The sequence below is a fragment of the Carassius gibelio genome, chromosome B18 (assembly GCF_023724105.1).
Source record: "Carassius gibelio isolate Cgi1373 ecotype wild population from Czech Republic chromosome B18, carGib1.2-hapl.c, whole genome shotgun sequence".
NCBI lineage: Eukaryota > Metazoa > Chordata > Actinopteri > Cypriniformes > Cyprinidae > Carassius > Carassius gibelio.
In genome coordinates this window covers 15,717,036-15,733,733 of record NC_068413.1, presented here as the reverse complement: position 1 = coordinate 15,733,733, position 16,698 = coordinate 15,717,036, and the positions used below count along the sequence as shown (strand labels likewise).

Below are 16,698 nucleotides of genomic sequence, written 5' to 3'. Positions count from 1 at the left end.
GGAAGCTTTTGGTTGATTTTGTGAAAATAACAAAAGTTTGTGAAATGAAATGGAGAAATCTTGCAATGGGCAGTCGTTGACCTACATTGTTAACTAAAAACAAATAGGTTAGGGGTCTTCAGTGAGGGGCTTTTTTTTGTGAATAAAATGAAAATACAAAAATACAACATTCATATAAATACCTTGGCTAAAATAGTTATGTAAAGTTGGCCTAAATGCCATTTAAGATTTACATTTTTTACATTCATTATAATTTTTTTAAGTGACTCTGAACATTAATAATGATTAAGAAATTAATACTTTTATTCAGCAAGGATGCATTGTTTAAGGATGTACATTTTTATTTCAAGTAAATGCTTTTTTTTTTTTTTTTTTAGTTTTCTAACCATCAAAGAATCCTGTGAAACACAAGTTTACACAAAAATATCAAGCAGCACGACACTGTTAATAATAAGAAATGTTTCTTGCTACCTGGAAATCAACATATTACAATGATTTCTGGAGGATACACGTGACAAGACTGGAGTAATGGCTGAAGAAAAGCTTTGCCATCACGTTAATATATGACACTTTAAAATATATTTTAATTAGTAATAATTTTTTCCCAGTATTGCTGTTTTACTGTATTTTTTTAAATAAATGCCATTGGCACAAGATAATTTCTTTTCAATAACATAATCCCAAAAACCCAAAACATTTGATTTGATTTGATTTTATGGACTAGTTTTTTAGTCCATAAGAGGTTTTTCCAAGAGGTCTTTAACCTGAGAAAGGTTAAGGACCTTTACAATAAGTTATCCTTAGCTGTCTAATGTTTATGTGAAATTAGCATTTAGCATTAATTCTGAAAGTAAATATAAATAAACATACTCTACAGTCAAACCAAAAATGATTTAGACACTAGATATAATTTTGATATTATAATGGGTACAGGACATTATATTTATGTAAGTGAGGATAGAAAAATAAACTGTGATATATTATAACCAAACACTCTTCATACAGTGGACTACCAGAAAAAAACAATTCTAAAAATGTTGGGACCAAAAACTATTTAGACACTTTGACCTGGCCATGTGTTTTTCTATAATTGCTCATGTGAACTTTTTACACCGCAGACTGAACACAATGAAGCATTGCTTTGGAATTTGGAATTATCTAATTGTGTAAACTATACTTAAATTTAAGCTAACATACCCCTATACCAAAGTTATCTGACGTTATCAAGATTTGTTCTGACACAGTTTAACTGAGTTTGTGTCATATTTTAATCAAGCCACAGGCTCTACTTCACAGTTTGACGCTGTTTCAGGCCTTTGACCTTAAAGATCCACAAATAACCAGCATTCTCACCTCTGACATCACACATATTGAGACGTGTGCATAAGTCTCCTCACAAAAATATCATAGACTGCAATCAAAAGTGAGAGATTCAGTATAAACTCAAACATACTATTCACATTCACTTCATTCATTCAGAACTGTACTGTACAACAACATTAGTCTTATATGTTTCTATTTTTATTTCTCCTAAGGAATTCAATTCATGATACAGCAGTGGCTGATGTATAGTTTACCCTTAGCATGAATGCATAAAACTAAGATTGTTGTAAGCGTTTGAGGGAATTTAGTTTTATTTGCGGTTCTAATTCTCTAATGGGATGCTTGCCATTATCAGTGTTCTACTCCAAATCTTTTCATCCTGCCACACAGTATGTGTATGTCTCTATTTTAACCCTCTTCCAGAAGTCTTGCCTTTGAGCTGATTTAGCTTTTTATGTCTTTAAGAAAATGAAGCATGCATAAAAGGTTAATGGAAGGGTTTAATGCTAGAGCCCTGCAGACATAGGATGTGAGAATGCTGGGGGCCTTTTATTCTGTTTTTCTAAAAGATGAAAACGTTTCTGATGAAATAGGTCGTGAGACAGAAAGACACATGACAGACATAGAGAAGCACAGTGTTCTTACCTTGTTTATAGTTTACTACAGCTTCATATTTAGTTATTTAGTTATGATGGCACACGTATAAAAATAAATGCTATATAAGTATCTATAATAAATTTAGTTTGCATTTACGGATGATATATTAGTGTAATTATTTTGAAACATGAAGCAAAAGACCTAGCACAGATTTGACATTTTTGTTTAAAGTAAGTGTAAAAGTAATCGATAATTCCAGTAATAGGTGAATTTATGAATTGTTTTGTGGCACACAGTTATTACACCTGTATTTTTCAGGAGAATTTTTGTTACTGATCTTAATTCTTAAGTTTTAATATAATCAGGTACCTGAGGTGAAAAAAAATAAAATAACACTTTTAAGGCAGTGGGAAAATGTTACTTTAGTAGGGAAATGGGGCTGCTGAGTTATTATAGTGTTGCTTTAAAGTTATTATTATTATTTTATTATTATTATCAAGTACATTTTTAGTAACAGTGGGTGTTATTCACTAACTGTGCAAGAAATCTGTTTATGAATGCTTGCATGAAAAAAGAAAATCATGATTCACCAATAACTTTCTCCCTAAAATGTATTCTAAATTCACAAAACAATGTAATTATAAAGAAACCAAACATAAACAAAAACCACATACTCTCTTGGTTGGAATATGTTTGTATTAAGACATTTTACACAGATCTTTCTGTTGCAAGGTTTCTCTGTATTACAGTGCAGATCTGGGTTTGTAAAGCTGGCTGTGAGAGGTCTGTAATCTGGGTCTGTATAAAAGGTCTTTGTGTTTGAACTGGTTTTGAGGATGGCACACTTGGCATTGCTCGAGGATTTTGCTGCACGTTTCTCAGGCAAGAACACTTTTTTTTAGAAAGCATCATGTGTAATGAAAAGCTGTAAGGATGTGCAGAAAGCCCTTATGTTTTGAGTGTGTTTTATGCAAATAAGTAACCTTAGGCCAATAATTTAGAATATTCCAAATTCATTAACAGGTCACTGTTAATTTTGCTTTATTTTCGTTACCCCGCAAAATTCAAAACACATAGAAATCACCTGTATAAAATATAAATGAAAAATTCCTTAATATTACTACAGTGATTTGTGCACTTTTTACAGACTTATTTATTTATTTGAATGTAGAACAAGGTTAAGAACAAATTTATTTGTTTGTTATGTGTATTGGGTAAAGATTTTTAACGGATATTTTTTGCATAGAGATACTAAATAAACCACGCAATGATTAGTGAATCAGACCCACTGCATATTTTTTAAGAGGATGATAGATTTATTATTACAGCTTTTTATTTGTTTGTTTATTTATTTATTATTAAAATGCAGCTGTTGTATCAACTTGTTTTATAACATTTTAATCAGGGATACATTGTTTTAAAAATAACACAGAATTCTTCCAAAGGGATGCTTGGAATTTAAAGGGGAAGTTCACCCAGAAAGTTTAATTCTGTCATTTATTATTCATTTATTATTGTCGTTCCAAAGCCATAAGATATTTTTTGATGAAATCCGAGGGCTTTCTGATCCTCAATAGACAACAAAGGAATTACCATGTTCAAGGCCCAGAAAGGTAGTAAGGACATCGTTAAAATAATCAGTGTGACATCAGTGGTTCAACCATAATTTTATGAAGCTACAAGAATACTTTTTGTGTGCAAAGAAAACAAATGTATGTCAGTTTGTAATGCACGTGTTGCATATGGACTATTTTAACTATTTCCCCACAATTTACGAGTAATCTCGTCTTTTAGAGGACAACGCTTCCCTGCCAAAGACAAGTTTTATGGCTTTTCATGTTTTCACTGTTATACACTCGGGAGCGCTATTACACATCTTCTGAACAAATACATAAACTCCCGAACAAAAACACTCATGAACAGGACAGAGAAAAGAGCAATCTCTTATATAAAACAGATTTCTTTATTTTGTTTGTTTAAAAGTAGAGGCTCTGATCTTTATTTTGGTGTATTGCATATTCAAATTTTCATACAGCAAAATAAACTACAGGCCATCAAAGTTGAGTGAAAATCATCAAAATCGCTGGAGGTGACTGGCAACTTTTTTCTGAAAATGCTGATGGGGAAAGAGTTAGCGATGTCCTTACTACCTTTCTGGACCTAAGCATGGTAGTTACTGTTAGTGGAGGGTCAGAAATCTCTCGGATTTCCTCAAAAATATCTTAATTGTGTTAAAAAAAAAAGGAAAAAAAAAAGAATGCCTTAATGGGTTGAAACAATGCAAGGGTGAATAATTGTTGACAGGATTTTTTTTTTTTTTTTGAAGAATTTAGTATTTTTGAGTAAACAACCCCTGTAAAGTATGCTCATATTTGTATTTCTGTGTGTTTATCTTTATCTTTATTTGTTTGTTACTAGCCAACTCAAAATGCAGACACTTTTCGAGATGCTAACATAATTGCTGTTAGAGATCAGGGCCCATATTCACAAAACATTTTATCTTACTTCTAGTTCTCTTAAATAGCAGTGAAAGTTTTTAGCTTAAAACCTATTCACCAAGCTGCTGAGACAAGCCTTTACTAAGGAATAGAGAGTAGTCTTAAGCTAAGAGTAAGGGCGGGGTTGACCTTGTTGCTATGGATGTTGTCAGCGTGCTTACTAACTGTGCACACAATGATTGGCTGATAGGGGAGGGGTCTCTGTCTGAGATACTTAGAAATATTGTAGAGGGTGATGTTATGCTGCCATATTCAAATAACATGAGATTAAGACATGCAAATGTAAAAGAAAAACAAACTGGATGCAAGAACTTACTTCTTGCCCAACTGGTTAATGAAAACAATGATAGAATCAAAGGAAAATTTGGAGTTGGGATAACCTCCAATACCGAAGGTGGTAACTTTTTAAAAGCTCGTTATCGTCAGATGTTTCTAAAATGTTTACATTCTGAGACAGATAGCTGGCAACAGCCATTTTGGGAATAGTTTGTGGCTTGGTCTTATAGTGACTCAGAAGTCCTCTACACTACTTCTAACGTTACACAGATTTAGGAGCTAGTTTCAAGGCTAAAACGCTTCGTGAAATACTCTTATAGCAGAATTATTTTAAAGATTTTCTTCTACATTGGCAAGTCATGAGATACTTTTAACCTTAAGATATTTTGTGAATACGGACCCTGATCATCTAGTAATAAAACGTTTCTCACATTTCTTCTCAACCTGTAAACATTAAAGGACTAAAAAGTTGCAAGTTTTCAGTGATAATTAGTCTCAGACAGATCATATTTAATAACAACAAGAGTTGTGAGGTCTAGGACATATATGACACCTCTTGTGGCCTTCACTCCCTAAATTATTACCCTACCAGGGGTGTCCAGATCATTAATCCACGTAGCAATGCAATTGCAGATCATTATCTTTAAATGGCAAAAAAAAAAAAAAAAAAAAAAAAAATGGAATATATAATATTATATATATATATATATATATATATATATATATATATATATATATATATATATATATATATATATATATATATGTATGTGGTATGTTAGATACAACTCTCCTTCATTTGTCCATCTCAAGCACAGACACTTGATCATACTATGCTTAAGAAATGGAGCTGAAATGGATGCTTAAATGGGGACAATGAATGGAAGTCTTACTAGGCCTGAATGGCTTTAGGTTTCTCCTTGTTGATGGAATACAGCAACCTGTCTGAAATACTAGTTTTGATTGGTTAGTGGTTGCAATTTTAAATTAATTGTAATGCTACTTTCACATGTTTCTGCAATCAGATTCTAATCACATGTAAAATTATTTTTTTATTTATTATCCTCATTATTTATTATTACTTTAAAAATAATACATATTAATAACATTATAATATTACAATATTTTGGCCAGTAAATAATAATTGTCTAATACTAAAATAATTCTAAATAAATATAAAACAAAAATAAAATAAAATAAAAGAACATAGTTTTAAAATGCTACAACTGAATCTTGGATTTACAACAATAATCTATTTATAGTATTGATATTTGTTATTGATGGAAAAAAAAGAATATATATATATATATATATATATATATATATATATATATATATATATATATATATATATATATATATTAATAATAATCTAATTAATTTTCATATTTTATTTTGTCATCATGAGTCCCTTTGGATGTTTTCTGGGGCTGTCTAATGGGACCTGGCCTCAAGTAAAAAATAAAATAAAAATAATAATAATAAAAACTAGCAGATGATACATTTTGGGATCTGATGTATTGTGCAGCCAATCCAGTCATTACTGCACAATAAAACTATTTGGGGTGGTTGACTGAGTTTATTTTGTGATGGCAGAGAGTGAGTTATCTGTTTTCAGTCATGAACTCGTGCTCTAGGGAAAGTCCTGCAAGTGTGAAAATTCATTTGAGGTTATTTATGGGACTCCGTCTGTCTCCTAAAAATAACCTTAAACAAAAGCATAACTAACAGCTACACCACCTCTGCTGACACTTCTATAGCTGACCAGTTTTCCACAGCCTTTAATTCTGAATGCACGCAGCTATCCATCAATGCTTCGTTGCGTACTTCCGTGTCTCGCCTGGATTTGTGATATGTGTATGACTCTGTCAGGCTCTGTCAGTGAGCGTGTATGGATCACTGACCCTCTGTGTGTGTTTGTTGGTTCGTCTCCATGGAATTTTGGCTGGGATGCTCAAGAATGCTGATATATCTAGATATGGGAAAGAAAGTCTTCATCTCATTCCCACAATCCCTTGGAACAGACATGATCTCAGAGTTGTAGTTCCAGCACTAGCCAAGGGTCAAAGGTCAACTATAGACAAAGTCTACTGTATCTGTGGAGGCATGGAAGTAGGATCAGAAAATAGTATAAGGGATGATATAGTGAGCGAGGGAGGGAGGGACAGAGAGAGAGAGAGAGATAGATAGAGAGAGGTGGAGCGACAAAGATGGAAAGGGTGGGAGAGCAGGGGGAGGGATGGAGGGAGAGATACAGGCAGGGAAAATGTCCCAGATTCCCATGGAGTTTATTAGAGACTGAAACTAAGAGTCGATCGACTGCAGTCAGCTGTGTAACTGACAAGACGCTGAACAGAGAGACCAATTCAATCAGGGAATATTTACCAGCAAAGACAAGAGCAACAAGATTCTGGGAAACCTGGCAAAAGAGGACATCCAGGTTGTTTTGTATCTTCAGAAAGGCTGAAGAAACAGGAAAAGGTTGTTTCCTGAGGGCCTGCTTGGACTTTGTATGGACGTGAGCGGTAGAGATGTACTTGTACAAAGCCACTTGCCCTGATATCCCCACTCCAAAGCAGAAGGGTGGGCAAAAGGAGAGGGGTCAGAGCCGCTGCGGCAAGCAGAACGCCGGAGGGAAACTTTATCCTCCACTCGTGTGCCTGCGTACCAACTCTCAGGTAGAGCTCAAACATCTGGAGGAGTTCCTCAACGTACACGCACTCTCATTACAGGATTCTGTCCGAGCCAGGACTGGCATGGCCTACAGGTACACACTGAGTAAAGCGCAAAGAGACGTGTACATGCACACAAGAACAGTTCAGTATGTCTTTGGGATTTCATTTCTAGATTTTCTGATCCTGTGTTTGGGTTCGGTATCTCAGTTTACTTGTTGTATCTTGTCCTTCTGAATTTATAGAATCATTCCTCTTTGACAGTTGTTGTTAAATGAACTTATCGAAAACAAAGAAGTACCAAGAGTGGGAGGAAAGAGTCTTTTAAAAACTCCGGTGACGTGCTGTTCCTCTTTTCGCCCACATGTGGATGTATATTGTGTTCTCCTCTGAGTGACGTTGCCAGATACCAGAGGAGGAGGAAGATGTTTCCATTGTTCTCATTTGCGCTCATTACCGTTCTGCACGTTTCTTATTATCTCCCACGGGGAAATCAGGAACATTGGTTGCCCCAGATCAAAAGCTCTGATTTCTGCTCATAATTTTGTCATTTAGATTTATTCATTTAGTTTGCGCTTTTATCCAAAGACACTAACAGAAGAAAAATGCTGCAACAAAAGTGATTCATCCTAGGAGATAGTGGCTTAAGATCTGCAGTGGTTTTAGAGCTCCTCAGAAAAGTAAAATCATTGCTGTAGTCTGTTCTAGAAGTGACAAGACACTACACAGGTAATTGTGTGGAATGGTCCGATTTCCCTGATGTGGTATTGCACAAATCTGGTCTTTGTGATGTGGTCCATGATTTACAGATGGTTGTCAATGTCAGAATGTTCCTGGCTGAGCTGGATGGGGTTAGAGAAGGCTGGAGAGCCAATAATAAAGGATTTGCACTAGCTTTTATTAGTCTATTCATTTACTAGTGGTTCGCTTTATGGTTTTGGCTCTCCATAACAGTGTGTTCTCTGGGGTGTATTCGTGGAAGCGGTCCCCATGGGTCACGCTGCTGGAAAGCCAGTGACATCATGAGGCAGTTTTGCCATACACGTGTTTCGGACAAATGGGCAACATCCCATATCCCAATATCATGCTGATTTGTTTTGGACTTGAAGACGTAGGAAGTGGACATATGGCCAAAGTTAATGTCAAGTAAGAATCTGACATAGGGCTGCTCTACTTTCAAATAACATATGGTGCCTTAACAGGGCTTGAGGGCATATTGGTTCAATGACAGAGTATTGGAGTGGACTGTAAACTGTCTATTGCACTCTTTTGAGCTGCATGAAGGTCATTTATCATAACTTTCTCTCTTTCTCTTTGATTTAAAAGTTATCTTTATACGTAAATAAGCATGGATACTGCTCAGTGACAAAAGTAAAACAGAAGTAAGCTTGGTTTCGGGGTACACTTTATTTTAAGGTGTTCTTGTTACATTGTAATTATACATTTAAGTACTGAGAAATAATAATTAACTACATGCACTTACTATATGGATAGGGTTAGGATAAGGGTTTGGTTTAGGGTTATTTGCATGTAATTATGCATAATTTTTACTGTTATTATAATAGTAAGTATATGTAATGTAACAAGGACACCTTAGAATAAAGTGTTCCGGGGTTGCGTATAAATGTTTTGCATTTATTTTGTCATGATGTAACCAAGTAAAAAGAAAACAGTTTCCTTAGACCTTGAAAACATGCACAAGTAATTAATTATTAAATTTTTTTTTTTAATGTTTTTATTTAATTGTGATTTTTGATTCATGAAAATAATTAATGTTTTAGGAGTCCCTCCATTAGAAATTTTACATGACTTGTAAGAGTGTGCATGATAAAAATCTGTTTATATATATTTTTAAATCTAGCTTTAAAAAGTTATTCAAAACGTACTCTTTTTTATTCAAATTGGTTTTCATAGAAAACATTACAATTAAAATGTCATTTGGGGTAACCATCTAATAAAAATGAATGTTTTCCATACACCTTGAATATAAGTAGGTGTACACCTCTTAATCATTAAAAAAATATATATAATTTTTTTTCAACATGCTTTGAACAAATATTATTAACTACTATTTCATACATATATTGAATTATTTTAAGATGCACCATATGACATTTTACAAACTGACTTACAAACTAATTTTGCCTTGTCATAAAGGCAGTGAAAAAATAAAATGAATTATCAAGTTTTATCATCCTGACGTTTTACATTAGCTTCAACAAAAACATTAAAATTAATTTTAATTCAGAAATGAAAAAAAAAAAGTTTATTATAGAAGAGGTGTAGTTGAATTTGTTATATGTATAATTTTTTTGTACCTTTGAATACATACATAGACAGGAAAGAAAAAATGTGGGCCACACCCAGTGGCTTGTGACACAGAGAGTTACATCCAGGCATGTGACCCAGGCCACCAGAGCATCGTGGTATGTCAGTCAGTGACATGTTGTCATGAACTCAAACCCAATAAAACCAATGACCTCATCCTGTTGCACCGTAGCAACTGCACGTTGATGCCTGGAAACAGTTCCATAGGGAGGTCACAGTGCACTTGTAGCTTGTTATGTAACTTCGAGTGTTCTCTGATCCACAACAGTAACAGAAATTGAAGCATTTACAGTCTCCGGTGGCTGCCAAGTGCAGTGATTTACATCCTGGTGCAATGCAAAGGCCTTTTGGAAAAAGAAAAACATTTTTTTTATAGTACATAACCATAACATCTATTACATGTTGTACATTTGTGGGCCAGCGTGGTGTTGTTAAATACACTTTTATGGACAAGTAGCACTTGGTGATTAATATCTGTTTGTCAGCTGAGGAATTGCACAGCATAGTATTGACTGGAAAGAATTTTAGGGCATAATCTATTTGATCTATTTTCTGTCATTGCTTTCTTTGCTCATTTATTTACGATCCTGCATTCTGCTCAGGGCGCTGGGTTGTAGTTGCAGTTCAGTTGCAGTTTCTGTCTGACTTATGGTTCTGACAGGTTAGTCAAGAAGACATTTCTGGTGGGATGTTATTGCTTGTGTTTTACTACAATGTGTCATTAAATAAAGGTGACTTGTCTGGTCTTATTTTCATCAAGAAAAAAAAAAAGAGGCTCCACCAGATACACAGAACCTCTGTTGTTTTGTTTTCCAATGGTTCTTAAAGGATCGTATGTTGTGGCCTATTCTGTCATTTTGGAGATCAAAAATTGTTTTTTCGGGCTTACTGTGCCTGTCCACATAATACCTTTGCCATGTGCATACACCCTTAGTGAAACAAAAGAAATCGTCTTATATAACCTCTCTGCACTCTCTCTCTGGAGATTACATTTCTTCCTGGTCTTGCACGTTCCTTTAAAGCAATAGTACTTAACCAAAAATAGAAATCTGCTGAAAATGTATTCACACTCAGTCCAACTAAGATGTTGATGAATTTGGTTAGCTTTACAGCATTACATCACTTGCTTACTCTGCATTGAATGGGTGCCGTCAGAATGAGAGCTGATAAATCCATCACAATAATCAATAAGCAATCCACACAACTCTATCTTGTTAAGTGAAAAGATGGATGTTTTTAAGAACAAATACATAATTAAGGTGTTTTAACTTGTTTCTGGAAAGAATAATGAAAATAACAGTGGAAAAAGACCATCCCCTGTTGTCCTTGTACAAAAAAATCACTAAAATATTTGTTTAGAACTGATTTGTGCCGGTGGATGATCTGTGCATATTTCTCTCCTGATTCAGATGAGACAACCTTTTCTCAGGAAAAAGCAATATTATGGATAGAAGACTTTTTAGCAGGAAGCAAAGGTTTGAAGTAAAAATACTAATAAAAAAACTTGATGGTTTTGTTTATTACTACCACACAGCTTTTCGCTTCACAAGAGGTTTATTATCTATGTTTCCATCCAATCATTTGAATTAAACTTATACGCAAAACCGGAATATCACATAAAACATTTGCAAATAAAGCACCGTTTCCATACATCGAGTAAAAGAGAACAAAATCACGTCACTTCCCAATAAACTGGCACTAAATATCACTAAGAAAAGCCACTGAATATAATAATTATGATAAAGCACTTGCGCATCAGAGAAAGAAGACGAAACGTCTTGTGGATTATGTTGATGTTGTTATCAGCTGTTTGAACTCTCATTCTGATGGCACCCATTCACTGCAGAGGATCCATGGGTGAGCAAGTGCTGTAATGCTAAATTTCTCTACAAACTCATATACATCTTGGATGGCCTAAGGGTGCGTACATATTCATTTTTGGGTTAACTATTCGTTTAAGACTGTCTATCACAGCCTCAGCACAAACAGCTTGAAATGGGCCAGTTTCGAAATCCCCAAGAAAGTGCCAGTCACTGATCATTTATTCATCCTGGAAAGCTGATAAATGATTGAGGAACGATCACCAGGTGTCCCCATTAAATACTTAATTGCCTTTGCAATTAGATAAGGGATAAACCTTTGACACTACGTCACTCTGCGCCCCTGTGTCTCATAGAGGTCTAAAGGGAGAAGCAGGGTCACACAGACAGAATAGTATCAGTCCTGCCCCGCTCATACAAGACAGCTCAAAACACATTACTTGTTTTGACTGATTAGGAGTCCTTTGTCATAATTAATTGGTTCATGAAATAATTTGGGGTTTCTGGATTTGGGATATTTCATAGGTTGGCCTTAAAAGGTGTTGTTTGGAATGTATGTGCCCCTAGCAGCAACAACCTGGATTGTAAAAATAATCCAAACAGTTTACCTAAACCCTCCCTCCAACATCTTCCATTGTCACAGCCAAACTCATGCCATTGGTTTGGCCAGAAGTTTACATGTCGGGCCGCTCAAGCAAACTGAAGGCAGCTGTCGGGCCTCCTCGCTGCCCAGACAGTTATTTATTAGTTATTACTTAACTGGCAGCATTTGAAGACACCATTTAAGGGAACTGATTTCAGATTGCTTTGCAAGACACCATAACGTAACCTCTAATGATTTAAAAGAAATCCAAGTGAGCTTTTAGAGATAACCAAGTTAATATTTAATGACTGTAATGCTTATTACCTGCTAGAAATTGAATAGCAAGTTGGAGTCAATGGCTCTGAATGTGCATTAATGACTTCCTCTTCATACTGCCTGAGAATGATTTATAGTTGTCTCTATACATTAAATATAAAATAATATATATTAAATACAGTTAGTACAGTAGCTTTTCAAAATGTTAAGTTTAAAAACGAATAAGAAAATACATCTGTATATCGGCACCGATATCCTTGTGGGTAGCGTGCCGACATATGGTGCAGTTGTGATTCGGATGTCCCACATCGTGGACGATTTCCCGTTCCCACCCCCCATCTCTCACTCCCACTCACTTTCTGTCATATCTATACTGTCCTGTCATAGAAAAATGCAAAAACAGCAAAAGAAAAGCAAATACATTTGGTATAGATGACCTCACATGATGCACACAATGATGTACAGTACAGTGTGACCAGTGTAGATTAATTAGCAAACAAATTATTATTTGAACCAGTTTCTTTTATAAGTAACTCTTAAACATACTGTACAGAACAACCAGAGCAGTCTGATTTACAATTTCTTTTCTTTTTTTCTTTTTCTTTTCTTTTCTTTTCTTTTTCTTTTTTTTTTTTTTTTACATTTTGGAGCAAATGTTTGAATTAAATATTCAAATAAACTAATATATTAAATATATAACAATTGAACTATATAATTTTTTTAATTCATATTTTTGTAATTTACAGTGGTAAAATAGACATTATACCACAGCTGCATTATAACACACATTTACTATAAATGAATTAGAATCAAATCAATATCAAATTGTGACTAAACCAAATCAAATGTGTGAAACAACACTACTGTTAAAAATATAATTTTTTTCTTGACAAATTAAATTAGTCAAAAATTGCAAAAATATATTTATAATGGTACAAAAGATTTCTGTTTCAAATAAAAATAAAAAATAAAAGTTTTTTTTTTTCAAACTTTCTATTAATTTTTAAAACTTTTAGAGAATCCTTTATCAAGCTTTCAACAAAAACATTAAGCAGCATGACTGATTTTTTTTTAAAATAAATGCTTTGGTGAGCATAAAATACTTCTTTGAAAAACTTATCGACCTCATACCTTTGAACAGTATGAGTATTCTGGCATCCACACTGTTTAGACTGAATGAAGTGAGCGAAGGATATTGTATTAAGAATCCTTAATAACGTGATTAGATAGCACTGTCTTTGTCCACTAACAATGCTGACTAGATGTTATTTAGTAGGCAATGGTGTTGGAGAAATGTCTGCCAGTGATGTGATCTTGGCATCGGGTTTTAAACACAATCAATAATGCAACCGTCAGCTTCAGATCACGTAAACCTGGCGGGTCACTCTGTGTCTCTGTTTGCCTTTGACTTTCCTCTCTCTCACTCTCTCTCCTGCTCCATGACTCCAAGAAATGAATGCCTATTTTACATAACCCCTGCTGCATTAACCCCGGACCAGATGCACAGACAGTATGTAATTCATACTGAGGAGCAGCCAATGCTTATGTTTCTCAGTTAAAGATCTCTGTTCGTGGCATTTCTCAATTGTCTTCTTTGTAGCTCATTACTATTGCAATGTTATTAAATCTTTCTCTCAGTGTTTTGACATTCAAACCTCAGTCAGACCAATGCAGTGTGTGATGTGTGTGAATTATTTACCAAACCGTCTGACCGTCTCTTGATAATTGAGATGTTCACACACCCATGACAGTCTAAACGGGTTCACCTCAGGCAAATTGGTCAAGACAGATCCTTCACCGCAGAGACCTGGTGTCAGCTTTCATTGTACAAGTAAAATAGACTTTGGTCTGAAGAAAGCAAGAGAGAAAAAAAATACTAGACCCCCCAGCCTCTTATCAACATCTATGAAAAGCAATTATTCTTCATAGAGACTCATTAGAATTTGCCTAAATGAGCAGATGGATATTGATGGAGGCTTAGGCTGTCATAGTATCCTTTCTAGCTGGGTGGTGATGGCTCTGTGTAGGTGTGTGTTATGGCAAGCACTGCGGTGGGTAAACTTGAGCTCAAATAAAAGTGTAGAGAAAACTGATGGTAGCACTTTATTTTACAGTCCTGTTCCCCATGTACATACTATGTACTTATTATAGTAATTACAATAACTATGTAATAACTAGGTACTAACCCTGAACCTACCCCTAAACCTAGCCCTACCCCATGTAGTTACCTTGTATTACTAGAACTTTCTTAGTTAAATACACTGTAAGTACACTATAAGTACATGTAAGTACACGTACTGTAATATAAAGTGTAACCAAACTGATTATACTCTTCTTCACCAAGAGGGGGCCCTATAACTCTTAGTAGTCAAGCTTTATTTGATAGTCATTTGACTTTGTTTTTGTGCACATCAGTGTGGTTTTTATGATCAAACTGAGAATGCACCTCATTATACTGTTAGATATTACATTTTGGTGCACTAAATATTTGTATTGGAGGTTGTACAAATCAGTGAAAACAGAACTTTTGTAGAGGACTGTTGTGAAATAACTGTTTGCTTATTTAATGTATTTTATAATGTAATTAATTCTAGTGACAGAAAAGTTAATTTCTCAGAAGCCATTAGTAAAGTCTTTAAAGCCACATGATCCTTCAGAAATCATTCTGAAATTATGATTTGGTGCTTGACAAATATTTCTTATTAGCAATGTTGAAAACAGTTGTGCTGCATAATAATATATATTTTTTTTCTTATCTTTGATAAACAGAAAGTTAAAAATAACAGCATTTGCAGCAATTGTTTTAAGTAGATGATTTATAACAAATATCTCCTCACTGTCACTTTTAATTAATTCAATGCATTTTTTTCATAAAAGTATTAACTTCTTTAAAAAATGTTGAAACTAATATCATGCACCTAAAAAAAAGAAGAGTTAAAAAAAAGTTTTGGGAACAGGGCGTGTGTACTGTGTATATTTATTATGTTTATATAAAGACACACACATACAGTATATATTTAGAAAATATTTACATGTATTTACATGTAAATATTTGTTAATATAATTTATATAATTCATATTTTTTCTTAAATATATACATGCATGTGTGTGTATTAATAAATACATTTTATATATAGACAATAAATATGCACAGTACATACACATATATTATATGCACAAAAAACGATTTTGGATGCAACTAATTGTGATTAATCATTGCCCAGCACACACACACACACACACACACACACACACACAAAAACATCAAAAGCAGTAAAAAAAAAAAGAAAAAAAAAACATTCGTAAAAAAGTTTGGAAATAGACAAAACTAAATTAAAAGTTTATTTCAATTCTGTACACAAAACTAAGTTTTATACACACCGTTTAGTTTCCAGCCATCTTAGTTTAACAAAAAAAAGAAACCCAAAACTAACTACCAAAAAGAAGGACCCAATAAAAAAAAAAAAATCAGTCATCTGATTTATGTTGTCTGAATCTGTAAAGTTACCTGCTTCATCAACAGATGATACATAACAAGCAATAATATCGCAACCTTGTTGATTTACTGGCAGGTTTTTGAAACCATTAAAATATTAGATTAAAGATTCCCTTTTTTGAGGAAAACAGCATGAGATCCTCCAGGCATAATGGTTGTCTTGGTATAAGTAGTCCCACCTTTAAATACCATCGTCCAACCATCGCCCGTTCCAATTCAGGCCACGAGTCTTATTTGCATTGGTTTTCACCTTGTAGCACTTCCATAAAGCACAGGGGATTTCTTGCTGTCTGTCTCATCAGTCTTGTACTGCACTTATCCTACTGTCCCGTAAAATGCCTCAGTGTGTGTGCGAGACAGTGACTGTAGCTGTCAGGCCTGAGGGACAAGAGAGAGACAGAGGACAGATGAGAGCATTGCCTTTAAGAGCGCCTGCAGTATTTATGCTGCTGTGAGTCAGGCAGGGAGAGAGAGAGGGGAAATATGTATCGCCCACTCACTCACACACACACACACACACACACGGAGCTACTTTATGCTGTCCCACTCTGCATTGCCGTGGCAACGTCACATCAAGCCCTTTCCATCCACTTTGACAGCACAATCTGTTTCACCCACTCTCCTCTCGTTTTCTCGTACACTCGCTTTCCTCTCTTTCTTTTCCTGTCCGTCAAACACGGACATGTCTTTGTTAGTCTGTGTCAATACAGCTGAGCTCCACATACATCTGCGGATGTGTGTATGTGTCTGATATAATAGTGTGGTCTGTGCATTCAGATGCAAGTGTTTGGGGCAAACAGAGGCAAACAGATGGATCCTTATGCAGCTC

The 16,698-nt window shown here is 34.7% G+C and overlaps 1 protein-coding gene across 3 annotated transcripts in view; it reads left to right on the top strand.

The window, feature by feature from the left end:
* The window catches only part of LOC127977820 (voltage-gated potassium channel subunit beta-1-like), a 133,081-nt gene that overhangs the window by 8,857 nt on the left and 107,526 nt on the right, over positions 1-16,698 (top strand). The window contains exon 1 of one of the 3 annotated variants that reach the window (XM_052582959.1): positions 6,955-7,461. The exons of the other annotated variants lie outside the window; for them this stretch is intronic. Coding sequence (XP_052438919.1) covers positions 7,226-7,461 — 236 coding nt within the window. The 5' untranslated portion in view covers positions 6,955-7,225. Of the gene's footprint in view, positions 1-6,954; positions 7,462-16,698 lie in introns of those variants that run through there. 3 annotated transcript variants of the gene reach the window in all.